The sequence below is a fragment of the Helianthus annuus genome, chromosome 15 (genome assembly GCF_002127325.2).
Source record: "Helianthus annuus cultivar XRQ/B chromosome 15, HanXRQr2.0-SUNRISE, whole genome shotgun sequence".
Classification (NCBI taxonomy): domain Eukaryota; kingdom Viridiplantae; phylum Streptophyta; class Magnoliopsida; order Asterales; family Asteraceae; genus Helianthus; species Helianthus annuus.
In genome coordinates, this window is record NC_035447.2 from 168,812,014 (window position 1) to 168,826,469 (window position 14,456).

Here is a 14,456-nt window from a genome sequence, read left to right on the forward strand (position 1 = left end):
AACCGATCCAACCCATGAATTCCTTGCTTGTTTATGGTTAGATTCCTTGTTCTTGAGCATGTATTCTGATCATTTTGCAAGTTATGAGCTGATGTTAGTTTATGTTTAATGTAGTTTATGTAATAGTAGTTATAAACTTGTTTCTTGAATGAACTTTATGTTGTAATCTTGTTTGTATGAAACTTGAGTACTTTTTCATGTTTGAATCTTCATGATTGTATAATGAACGTTTCATTGATGTTGAGTTCCTGATTAAGTTTGATTATTTTGGATAATGAATCTGTGGTTAGTGGGATTGTAACTATTTCTTGATTAATCACTTGTTTGTAAACTTGTTTACACCATGAAACTCGAGAGGGGTATTGGTTTTATCCAAGATATATCTTATTTTGATTAGGAATACTTTCTTGCATGTAAGGGTTCTAATGAATTATATGGTGTTGATTACATGTTCTTGCATGCGGTTTATGATCCTTGTTTAGTAGTTTTGGTCTGAAATTGCTAACATGGTTTGTAAAGGTGAAATAGTTGTTATATGATCTACTTAAATGCTTATCCTCGTGGCTGTATTGTGACCATCGGTATTGTTTTCTTTGATAAGCGAGGTTAGAAAACTCCTAGCGGATGACTAATCTATCTTTAAAGGTTTACATGAATGAATATCAATAGCTCGCTAAAGAATGATTTTAGGTGGTTAACGTGTGTTTATCGCGTTAACTTTCCGAAGAATCATCATGTTAGAAAACTCCTAGCGGATGACTAACTGTCTCGAAATTGGAAAATTGATTAAGTGCTTTTGTGACATATCTGATAGATAACATGTTTAGGTTGTTTGTGAAACAAGATATTAGTATATTTATGTTTTAGAAGTAATTTAGATAACTTAGTTAAACAATTATTCACTTATCTTTTTATCTGTTAATCTAATGACAAAGATTTAGTACATTATAGCGCCCGTGTTCCATGGATCGATATCTGGCTCTTACCAATACTTTGTTGCATATATGACGGGATACACTTGTCCTTTGTTGTGTGTGTTTTAATGTTAAGGTATAAACCATTTTTATAAATATAAAACACACTTCGTCGGGCGCGCGAACATGCTGTAAATAAATGTATAGCCGCGCCCACGTCAAAATACAACTTTCTAACTATGAAAAGTACAGAAATGCGAAGCGTTAAAATTTACATGTATTTTTTTGGGCTTGTATTGTGCGTCAGTGATCACCGACACATAGTCTATTAGTGATTTTTTATCTTCAAAACTCAATTTTAATATTGATAATCAGTTCACCAAGTAGATCTTAATAAGCCAATGAAACATGAGATGTATTGTACATCTTTTATTTTCACATAATATTAAGAAGATTTGTTTTACGTACTAACAATGGAATAGTTATTTAGTGTCAAGCTTAGTAATCACGTAAATAGGTATGTGAAGTGAGCCATGAATTGATAATAACCGAAGCTTCTTCAGGCTTGTATACTGGCACTGAATGCCCTGCACCCTACATAACACAATTGGTACATTTATTGTTAAAAAATTCATTTGTTTGATAAGTTTTTAACCATAGTATGTGTTGAAATTAAAATCACTAAGTAAGTGAACACCTTTTTAATTGTGAAGCGATCGAGAAAAAAATTACTTGACCATGGTATATGTAGAGCAAGAGAATTATTGTCTTAGTGGCGGATTCAGAAATTTTTTTTTACCGGATTTCTTTTGGTAGATTTTCACTAATTCTCACTATTTTTTTAAATCATATAAAATTTCAACTTTTTTTATTTTGTCTAAACCGAGAGGGTTCCCGGGAACCCACAAAACACCTCTGGATCCGCCACTGTATTGCCTTCATATATAATTCAAGGATCAAAATATGAATTTGTTAGTTACTAGTTATTGAATAATTCATATTTGAATCTCTTTCTAAACTTAGCTATGTCATATAGTCGATTCAGAAAGATGTTTACTTAATCCCCTTCTTTTAGCTTCTTTAACTAACTTATCAAGAGCTTTTGCGAGTATGTACTTAACATTAAAACTAGTCAAATTATAAAATACTCGTCAATAGAGTGTCTATTGTTTCTTACCTTAACGGTTGCATGCATTAAAGAGTATCCATTCTTTCTATATATGGTCCGATACCTACAAAAACAATGACTTAGGGTAAGAATCATTTCAGGACTCCAAATAATTGTAAAACTTACATAACTTCTAATAAACAATCATTCTACTTATATATTTTCATATTTGACATCGTTTAAGGGTATTTTTTTTTATCATTTATTAAGATTCCATGTGTGTTATTTTATCATTTTTTTTATATTACATACATGTAAATGTAAATTAGTTCCTTTACACATATGTAAATTAGTTACTACACATAAATAATTTGGTTTTTCATATATGTAATCATAAAAATACATATAATAAATGATAGAAGGATCCTTAAATAATGTTAAATATAAAAATATATAAATAAAATAATTGTTTATTAGCACTTCTAAAAATTCGGTGAATATTTAGAGTTTTGAAATAAATCCAACCATATATTTATTTGAACGATAAATTTGGATTACTAACAGACCACAATCAAGATATAGGTTATAGTTGTGTTACTTTATACTAAATGACCCTAAAAGTGATAAAATAAAACCAATGGAGTGGTGTTTCATTGGCAAAGGCAAACCCTTTAAACACTCTGGTAGAGTAAGGTCTTGAGTTTAAGTCTCATAGATGACAGGATGAAAGAAATTTGTCGTTAAAAAAAGGTGATAAATTAAAAATATTGTTTACAATGATAAGAAAAATAAATTTCAATAGATGCATATAAAATTAAATTTATGTGTACAATATTATATTTTAATGGATAAAAAGAAATTCTTTGAAACTATTTTTAAAATTCTATACTTATTTGTAGTTTTTAACCATATTTTTTACACATTAATACCATCTAACCTTTCATTTACAAATATATGAACCCGCTTTAGAGCCCACAATAGATTAAGTCGCACGCCCCTCAGGCTTTTTACTAAACGATAACAAGAAAGGAGCTCACCCAGCAACTTGATTTCTAACAAACCATGGTGCCCATGGGTTTTCGATTGGAAGGTTGAGAGATGTTATCCATGCCATCGTGCCGACATATGGAAAAGTCATATCATGATCACCGCTGTAAATCCAAATAAGTTATAATCACGACCAAAAGTGTAGATCTTATGTACATTATTTGTATATATGTAACGATACTTGTCGTACTTGATGATCAAAACTTGGCAGTTTCTATCAACAAGTAGTTTATGATATACGAAACTACTGAAGATGTCGAATGAGTATGTGGTGTTCTCTGAATCGCGATGAAAATTACCATTGTCTAGCTGCCACATTTTAACTGTTCCCTGCACAATGAAAAAAAAAAAACATTTAATGTGGTTGAACCCAACTAAAATGGTAACATGTCTTTATATCAATAAATGACAGTTGTAAGTTGTATGTTTATACATGTAGTAATACCATGATGACTAACTTAACATAAATGGATTCACACAAGAACCATTAAATATTAGGACCCGAATGAACTTTCAACCTTTGATTCATTTGGTGTATTCTTCTAGTCTGAACTCACACTGGTTAGGAGTTAATCCAAGAGTTGACATTCTTATTTGGGCTAGTTGGACAAACGGAAACAAGGAAAAATGGGCCAAAATTTTAAACAACGATAACTTGGGTTAGTAGTGGAGTTAGGGGCGAACCTACCCTAAGTGATCCTACACTTAGTGTATACTACTAAATATTGATAACAATGAGCAGGGCCGTTCCAACGTCTTTGGAGGCCCAAAGCGAACTATAAAGTCGCGGCCCTATTGAATTGGTATAAAGAAAATCGACAATTGAGATTGAGATTTGAGACATTAAATAACCACAACGATGATTTTTCCTAATGTTGGCCCTAATTTCGCCCAATCCGCAATCAGTTTCACATTGGTTACTCAAAAGACGCTGCAGATAATGAGGGTTGGTGTGTTACGACGCTTCTTTTAGATTCTGGAATGAAGTGTGTGCGGACACTGTGGACTCCTGGAATAAGATCCTAAATCTTGGGCCTAGAAAAGCTATTTAATTGTGCCAAAAACAAGTCTAATAAATGAAAAGAAAAATAGAAGGCTCTTGTTTTTTTATGACTCTAGACCTTGCCGGCTCTTGGACCGACCAACCCGTGCCGTCGCTCGAGACCCAATTTTTTTAAAAGGCCCGAAAAGTTTCTATGAGCTTTTGTATATACACTTAATTATATATTTAATATATGCATCTACTAATTATGCAAAAAAGTGTTGGTGCTGGAGTAGAAAAAACATCTCAAGAAAATGTGAAAGGTCTCAAGTTCAAGTTTTGATTCCACCATCAGAAGTTTGTTTTTTTTAATTCATTTCCCCAACCATAATTTTGGGCCCAATTTTTTTTTTTTTTTTTTTTTTTTTTGTCGCCCAAGGCCTAAATTTTTTTTAGAGTTCTCGGGGACGGCTCTACCTCAACCTGGGTCAATAAGCCTAAAGAGCCGTCCCTCCAATGAGTTTTCCATTTTTAACTCACTATTCTCTACTAGTATTCTCTACTAATAAAGAAGGAGAAATTAAACTTGTCAAAACACTTTTATGACTTAGAGTGTAACAAGTTGTATGGAGAAACCATGAGCCTTCACATGTGAGCTACCCCACTTATGATCTAGTGGACAATTATATTGAGTAAATACTAAATAGTGTCATATAAATTGTAGTACTTAGGTTATATTAAACTTGTAAAAATTACATCGAAATAGAAGGTAAACGGGCAACAAGCTGCGCTGTTACATACCTCACGAACATGGAGAGCTTTTTGCACATCTTTATCGTTTGCCCAAACCTCTAAATATATCCTATCAAGGGACTGAAAATACAACATAAAAGAAGTTATATACCCTCACAAATTTCTGTGTTGAAAACTATTTGCCTTTAGAAAAACAAGTTACATTTTTCATAAGCTTTTGTATTTTCATCCTCATTAGAACAAAGAGGATTAAGATGAGTCTAATTATATTTTCTTTTTGTAACCAAAAGGCCTACGGTAAACAGACTATAATGCGGTAAAGTGATCATTGAATTTTTTTAAGTTTAAGAACGAAAATTGTTTTCTGATATAAGTCTAAAGAACGAAAACTGTAATTTACTCTTAAAAAAAATATGTGGCTTGTAACTGGAGGAAGAAAAATTACACAAGTTGGATCCGTATCTAAATCTTCACAAAGCGGCTCCAATATATTCGACGGGTTAATTCCACTCGTGCACTGCAATAGAGATTGATTTTGATTTAGAATTGTCATCATACAAAAAGTTTCTAAATAACGTATCGAAATATATGATCAGTGAGCACATACTTCATCCATCCGTTGAAGCGCACTTGAACATAACACGTTGTTCAGATCCTTATCGACGTAATTACCATGACAAGATTCTTTCGCTGACTATTTTTATTTAACACAACCGAAGAGGATCATGTCAACATATTTTGCAAACTAGAACTATGAATTCTGAAGTAAATGTATAATGAATAAGTTGACACATATAAATATCTTACATTGTAGATATCATCAGATATTAGTGCAAGCCTGTGAGCAAACTCTAATCTTGAGTTAAAATCACTGAATTTATCAGTGAGAGGGCTAATTATAAAGTATCCCTGTATAATGGGTATTGATGATACATATACATATAGTTAGTTAATTTGGGGTTATGTGTTGTTAAGTAAAAAAATCTTTATGTCAATATATGTATATGTATTTACTTTGATATTCAGATGTGGTTGATTTCCATGTTCATTACCTGCAAAATTATATGTATCATTATATGATTCACTAATTAGAGAAACTTGGAAATATATGTCTAGATCAAGATTAAAAGAGTCGAATGAAAAATGAAGAATCAATAATAAAAACTAATGAAAAAAAGGCGAATTGGAAATAAATAATCCCACCTAACTCAATTTGGTCGATAATAATCCCAAGTCTGTTATTGGCCGATAATAATCCGAACTGGACAATTTTTTTTTTTTTGTAAAATAGTAGCCCGTCGTTAAAATAGATTAACGGAGTTAAGTTTTTTTTTTTCCGAATTACAAACCGATATTTTAGGGCTTTTGATCAGAACGAGGATACGAGTCGATTGATGTCAAACTTACCTCGAAATGGCTTGATTTTAATTAATTGGAAGTTTAAACACCAGAATTGAAGCACCGTTTTCGTGGGTTGGGGCAGTATTTCGAGGTCAAACATCAATCGACTCGTATCCTCGTTCTGATCAAAAGCCCTAAAACATCGGTTTGTAATTCGGAAAAAAACTTAACTCCGTTAAGCTATTTTAATGGTGGACTATTTTACAAAAAAAATGACAAGTTCGAATTATTATCAGGCAATAACTGACTTGGAATTATTATCGGCCAAATTGAGTTAGAAGGAATTATTTATTTCCAATTTGCCAAAAAAAAAAATATTGTTGAAAATAAAGTTGATCAACATTTGTATCTCTAAAGTTAAAATGGAAATTCAAAATCAAAATATCTAAATTTATATTTTAACATTTGCATCTCTAAAGTTTGAATATGAACATTTAAAAAAAAAATCCTTAAAGTGGTTAACATTATAACTCATATATTTATAGGGTTGTGTTCCGGTTAACAAATTTATTAAACAAGTCATGTTCATCAGGTTGACATATCAGATAGTTAAACGACCAAAAACCTATTTATTTCGTGTCGTGTTTGGATAGTGTTTCAGAATTCGCCGCCCCTAACAAATGCAACAGAAGTCTTACCTTTATACACTTCTAGAGTAACTACTGGTATTATAATGCCCATGTATGAAATACCAGATATGTACAACGGATTATTGCGAAACCTCGGATGCATAGAGAGCCACTGTAAGCATCACATAATTATATACATGGACTATTTAAACATGGAAATATGATAAGACTTTGAAAAAGTGTATGAAGTTAACCTTTTTAAGAAACTCATAAGTTTGTAAAGCTAAGATGGAATCACCACTCTTTGATGCTTCAAATGTTGTAGCATACGAAAACCCTACACCGATCGGTAGATCTAGAAATATTATACTAGCAGCCTACATAAATACAATAACCATTAATAACATCCTTAATATAACTATGAATATTGAAATATTGATTTGGAAAAGCATTATTATGATATATAGTGTAATTTGTTTGTCAAAATGTATAGTAGTAAGAATGTTCACCTTTGTCAATGCATTGGGATTTAACTCCAACGTAATGTTATCCTTTGTTGAACGTTCAAGACTAATAGTTAGTGGACCTGCAGAAGTTATAGTAAAATACTTGTACATGCATACTATGGTGACATAATTTATTAAGGGTATTCTTTTAATTAGGCTGCTGGGATGTGCATCATACCATGTAGTCTTATAGTAGTATACTAGTATTAAGGCTATCACTATTGGTATTGGTGACATTGTCTCAGACTAGGTATCCAAAATAATAAATGGAAAATTCAATTAAATCCACCAACCTAACCTACACACGTCCTAGGTTGTAACACTTATGTTCACACCTTTCCTGCCACTCGTCCACAAGAGAGTTGATATTTTTATTTTTATTTCCTTTTTTTTTCTTTTAACACAATTACTTATAACTATAATTAGATTATCTCTAATAACTTATAAAAATTTAGTTGTTTTTAAAAATCTAAAATCATAGTCTTGTCTATTTATTTTTTTATTTTTTTTAACATCAAGATAAAAAAAAAAAAGATGATATATTTTTTAATTGTTTTTTATCTAACTTTATCTTATTTACGACGTGTCAAGATTCTTTTGGTTTGTTAGATTTTTTTTAATAAAATTTATTATCTAAAAATCTAACATTATCCAACTAAAAAGGGATTTATAAATATCTAAGATTTTTAGATGTATTATAAATATTGTACAAAACATAGCAAACTTTCATATCCATTTCTGATTCCATATCTCTTTCGTATTTTCTACCATGGGTTCTTCATTTTCAAACTTTTATTTTTAATAACTTTTATATTTAAATAATAAAGTTTAAAAAATAAACATTTTTGTTATTTATAATAAATTTTATAGAATAAATTATGATCTAAGTCATATTTATTTAGTAAAAAAATGGTTTAGATTGGGTTTGGTTGTCTAGGTAGAAGAGAGAGAAATTAATTTTTTATTAAAAGTTGGGATGAGATGGGTTAGGTTGGGTTGGGAATGGAGATAGTCTAAGGCCATGTTTGGCTTAGCTTTTTAAAACAACTTATAACTTTTTAGAAAAGTTAATAAGTCACGATGAAGTGACTTATTAACTTTTTCCCTCACATTAGAATTTCATGCTAAACAGCTTTTAATTTTTCAAAAAGTTAATAAGCTAATAAGTCACTAAAATAAGCAATCCCAAACACCCAATAAGTACTAGAGATGTTTTAAATCATTGATAATGTGATAAATTATAGCCTATAAGGCTAGGCTATTGGGTGTGGTCATCCACTCCTCCAACTTCTACCTCAACGTCATCTCACTTTCCCCTTCCCTCTTCCTATTTTTTATTGGACAACTACATACAAAATTCAATCGGAGAGGTTGGTGAGATTTTGCCTTTTGCACTGAAATTCTAGGCGCCCGCAGGGTAAGGTAAAAGATGGAAGAAGACCGATAGTATATGCGGCGAGAAGAGAGGACAACGACGCCCTTCTTTAGACACTCTTAAGAGAAACGTGGTTGCGAGAGGAGAGGAGAAGAGAGTACAGCCACCCCACCCCATTAGGTTGGTCTTTTATAGTAACTTATTAGTGAAAGAAAGCTCCTTCTAATCGTATATAGAATGTTATAGATATAGTAGTGGTTTCACCTACCTACCATAAATGATAAAACCCCTAAAAGGATTTATTACACCAAAAATAGATTAAGCATGTATATTCTTCTTTTGGATAAAGCATAGAGCTCATGCATACAATCATCATTACGAATATAATAAAGTTACAGATTTGGTATTGGAAAACCTTTTCGGTGCACGTGTGTAAACAGAAGATGGCTAACATTTAAAGTGATGCAATTTGGATTAGGGTTTCTATTCAGAAAGAAGGATATGATGATGCAGTTTATTGCTCGTCTATCTGCTATCCTTATAATTTGCCCTGATGATTAGAATGAAATGAATTTTCCTTTTTAAAAAAAAATTGGATTGGTTGTAACATTTTGTTGTCTTCTGTTGCGTAGTTGATTTCTCGGTATTTTTTATGGTTATGAACTATATACTTAATTATTATTATTCTATATATTTATAAATGATAATTCACATCGAGATATTTGGTAAACGGGCTACAAGCTGCGTCGCTACCCTTTTTTTGAATAGCAAAACTAAGCCTTTTAAAAACTACGTCCATAGATCTCGGGGTCATAACATTACTATGCATGACCCTTTGAACTCGACTAAGTAGGTCCACAGCCTCTGACGTCAAATATAATTTTATATTTTTTATTGATACTAATTTTCAAGTACACAAAAGACGAGGTCTTACTCTTAGGTTATGTTACAGGTATGGTTTGGGGGAGTGGCTTCGGTGACTCCTTTCGATCGAGGAACCACCCCCACTTGTTTAAGTTACCGATTGTTTGAATGTTTTCGATGTATATTCACAGATGCGGGAAGAGGAGGGAAGGAGGAGGGAGAGGGGTTTAATGGTGGGTCCCAACCCCTTTCAACGAATCACAATTTTTTTTTAAATTTTTTACCACTCTCTAGGTGTTTGAATCATACCCTTCTGATTGAGTGCAAAATGGGAAGTGGAATGAGGACTTGACATGGCATGCTATTATTGGGTAGAGAATAACTCAAACACCCTAGAGTGATTGAACCATACCCTCCACCCTTAGGGTGGACGGTATGGTTGGGGTGAGTTAGGGTGTTTGAGTTTTCTCTACCCAATGATATAAAGTCATGTCAACTCCCCCCCTTCACTCCCTATTTTCTACTCAAACACTAGGTATGGTTCAAACACTCACTCAGTTATTAAAAAATAAAAAAAATTTGATTGGTTCTTCTCTCCTCTCTCCTCCATCACTCCTTCTCCACCTTCAGTGAATAGTCACCGATTTCTCTCCCTCTCTCCTACTCCCCACTCACCATTCAAACAATAGGGGTGGTTCAATACTGATCGGTGAAACCATTCCCCGAGCTCGGTCCCCGCAACCATACCGACTCCCCTTAGGTGTATAGCTTTTTAAACAGTAGTATGCATCTAAAAAGGCTTATACCATGCCTTTAATTAATTTACCTATTTGATACATGAACGGATACAATGCTGGGGTGCCCGGGCCACCGGTGAGATAAAGAAGAAGAGGATCGCGCGACGGGTCTCTTTGAGACTCAACGAAATAGTAGAAAAACTGGGCTTCATTGTTATCTCCCACTTCTACGTATCTTTTGATATATGAAAAAACAAAAGAAATGATACAAAAAATAATTTCTAATAAAATAAAATGATGAAGTTAAAGACTTGTATACATACATACATACATACCCAGTTTCAAAAGCAGAAGGTAGATCACCATGAAAACCAGGGAGATTTTTGATAATTGATTTTGTGTTAGAAAAAGGTGTGAGATGCACAATGATCATCAAAAGAGAGAGCCGTATGTAAGTAGACTTCATTGTGTGAGGGCAGCTTGCAACTCTCAACTCTCCAATTGGACTCCTTTATATAAATATTAAGAGCATTCACATCATGTCCCTCAAATTACACGTGGGTGAAATTGGTTGCAAGTGGTTGAGAGTGGAGGAGAGAAAAAATGTTAGTGTCGACGGATATTTATATATACATGTTACAGGAAATGTATGATGTAGATATCACAAGAAATCTATTTACGGTGGACTAGAAACTCACCAAGCTTTATTTATGCATTTTTTTATATTCTAGTTGTGAAATTTGTAAAATGTTATACTTTTCCTTTCGAAACAATGTATCGTATTATTGAAATTAATGGAAATGAAATTTTGAGTTTGAATTATTGTCGCAATCTAGTGTTATGATGATTTTGATCAATCTATTTACGTCTCGCCTCGATGTTTCCGGCATTGGTTGGGGTGTGACACCTCAAAGTCTAGGTTGAGGTTGCCGTCGTTTAGGTATAGGAAAGAACGAGCATCAGATGCGTTTGCGGACGAGCGCGGCTTAGGCGTGCTCAAACTAGTCTTGGAGGGCTATGATGATGTTTGGCCGGCTTTGACCGGTGGCACAAGATACCATTTTGGCGAATTTTTAAGCACCTCCTAAGGTTTAACCATTGTAAACGCGCAACCCTATGCTGCTCTAAACTCGTCGAAGGCGGTAAACTTGACGTCTGCGTCGCTTGAACCGCTCGGTCTATTTTTGTTGTTAATATGGCGGTTGACAATGCTATTGAAGTTGCTACATTTCAACCTCATTGACGACCACTTCCCCGAGAACGAATCGTTTGAACGATACAGTTCGCGGTTCATGACGATAAAAAACTTTTCTCGGATACGCCTCATGAAAACCGGTGCCTCTTGATGATTGTGTACGATAACATTTAAAATTTATATATATTTTCAAAACACTTATAAAAATTATTTACTTTAAACTTTTTTTAACATTTTCAAAAATTAAATTCTTTAAACTTTTTAACACTTTTTAAAATTATTTAAGTAAATAAAATTATATAAGTACATAAAGTTATATACAATTTTAAACATCTAAAATACAATTAAATAAGTACTTTTAAAAATATTGCCAACGGCAGGGTCTTTGGATATGTCAACCCAAGCTCGTGCCAAGGCTAACTACTCTTTCATCGTTCACTTGTCATGACTCTTTTTTGTTCGTGGCTCGTGCCAATGCTAACTACTCTTTCATTGTCCACTTGTCATGACTCTTTTTTGTTCGTGGCTCGTTGGGTTGCTTTCGACGATGTCTCCGAGAGGATGACGTTTCACAGTTTTCGGTTTCAGGATTGGATTGGGTATCAGGTACTACGGTTTGAGTATTGGGTGGAGACATAGGAGACAAGGATTGTGATATGTATTGGTCAAACGCGGACGGGTACATGTTGATGAATTGTCAGTTGGAAGCGGTCAGTATTCACCTTCGTCAGTATTGGCGTTGACGGTCCACGGGTGTTGTTGAGTTTGTATGTAACGTGGGTTGCTTGGAGAAAAGGCGTTCGGGTCGTTATTGAACGAAAACATGATGAAGTTATGGGTGTTATGGGTTGTGAGAGATGGTTTTTGTGATAAAAATATTGGATGAATTGGTAAGATAGGTGTTAAAAATGGGTAGAAAGATTTTATTTATAAGGTAAAAATTTGATTTTAAAATATTTTTTTTAAATAATTTTATTTATAAGGCAATTTATAAGGTAAAAATTGCCAACGGTTAGTCAAGCAAAGGGCCCACATTCACCCTCGCGAATGCTAGCCATTGTGTTCACTTGGCTTGAATAGCTCCCTCAATGACGCCCAGGGTATGGTGGTGGGGAGCGCTATCGGCTGAGGTGGCTCGGTGATGATGCTCCATATCGAGCAGACAAAGTTTTTCAAAAACATTAATTTGATAAATACTTTTTTAAAAATAATATTTTAATAAATATTTTCCCCACTAAAACTAGTTTAGGAAAAAAAACCTCCATATTTACACACGTGAGCCTGAAAACCGTGGCTACAAAATACCACACGTGTTTTATTTTTATTTCAAATTGTGTACCTAACACTTTAAATTGTGACTGGAGAGAGTGGTTAGGTATCTGTATTTATAATTCGGACCATTTGTTCAATAAATGCCAGAATTCTTCCTATGGGTTTAACTTTGTGGACTTACCGACCCCAACCATCTCTTTGTCAAATGTTATATTTTGTGATTATGCAAATTATAAGAACAATAAATATAGACATATAAACTAACAAAAAAAGAATTGTAAGACAAGAACATTCAGTTTTAAGTATTAAAACAATGATGATTGACAAAAACATTCAATTTTAAGTACTAAAACAATGATGATTGTGATAGAAGAAAATATTCAATTGATCAGATATAGGTTACAAAGAACCTCTTTTTTTTTTATTTTTTTGTCTGTCTAATGATATGTTGGTAACAATACTGTATAATTGAATTAGTTTTGTATATGTTTTAGTGTTTTATCGAGTCATTTTAGATATGTTTTAGTGTACTTATATTGTATGGTGTCTTGCAGAAGTCCGTGGCTTAAAAGTGTGTAAAACGAATCTTAGATTGAAGAAAACGAGCATCTGAAAAAGTTCGAAGATTGAATGTAAAACTCTGGAAAAGTCTCTCGTCTGCGCCACGCGAGAGAGAGAGAGAGAGAGAGAGAGAGAGAGAGAGAGAGAGAGAGAGAGAGAGAGAGAGAGAGAGAGAGAGAAAGAAGCCCCCGCGACACGCATGGGTGGTATTTGACTAAAATGCCCCTAGGCCTACTGAATAAGAACTCGCCACCTCCATTACCTTTTCAGCGCCACGCGGCAACTCATTATAGGTCCCTCCGCAACACTCGGGGAAGTGTAGAATCGTAAAAGATTAGGTTTCAACCTAATTTAAGCTTAGGAGCCAAGTTATTCGAGATTAGATTTCTTTGGACGAACTTAGGTCTTACCAAGGGTGATTTTAGTGTTCGAAGAGCAGTTTCATCCGATTTCTTAATGCAAGATCATTCTGAATTGAGGATTAAAGCTGTGATGACAACCATGAGCAGCTAAACTTCTCATGACTTCTCCCAGGTGAAAGATTGTTAGGTTTTTGCACGTAGACTCTGTTTGATTACTTTATAAATGGTACATCTTGACTACTTGTGTTTGATTTGGCTTAACGTTTACTTATATTTGAATTATTAGTCTTTTATCAAATGTATTTGCGATTTCTTGCATCGTTAGCGGGTTAGTAACTAAGTGGCTAATTGGGATTTGCAAACGGACAATTAGATTGTTTGGTTATTATTAAAAACTGTCTTTAATTATATGCTAATTCACAAATTCCGAGGTCATGTCTATGTGGTATTTAAGTAATTAAAACAGAGTTTTGTATAAAACCTATAATCTAAATCCCATGTGGGGTTGCTTTTCTTAATCTAATAATCTTTTCATCATCTTGTTTACTTCTTTCTTTTAAACGAGCAAACAAACAAACAGTTTTTGCTTCAGTACTTCGTTAATTTAGGAGAAAACTTAATTGAGCACCAATTCCCGATGGAAACGACTCGACTTTCATATACATATATACATACTATATTTTTACTTGTTTTTTATTAGCACATGATAGCTACATCAAAATGGCGTTGTTGACCGAGAATCGGTACACTTAGTTTAGTTTTCTTTTTGTTTTTCTAAAAATCATATTAAAAAAAAAAAAAAAAATTCGC

At 33.3% G+C, this 14,456-nt stretch overlaps 1 protein-coding gene across 1 annotated transcript; it reads right to left on the minus strand.

Annotated features, from left to right (window-relative positions):
• Positions 1-1,322: 1,322 nt before the first annotated feature.
• LOC110912801 (serine carboxypeptidase-like 7) lies at positions 1,323-10,736 on the minus strand. Its single transcript, XM_022157614.2, has 14 exons — positions 10,592-10,736; positions 10,346-10,491; positions 7,284-7,360; positions 7,029-7,151; positions 6,844-6,946; positions 5,819-5,856; positions 5,612-5,713; positions 5,412-5,498; positions 5,250-5,321; positions 4,853-4,924; positions 3,260-3,399; positions 3,060-3,173; positions 2,092-2,146; positions 1,323-1,508 (listed from the first exon to the last, which is right to left on the minus strand). Exons 1-14 carry the CDS (start codon positions 10,720-10,722, stop codon positions 1,413-1,415), a joined length of 1,356 nt encoding a protein of 451 aa, XP_022013306.1. The 5' UTR covers positions 10,723-10,736; the 3' UTR covers positions 1,323-1,412.
• Positions 10,737-14,456: the final 3,720 nt, after the last annotated feature.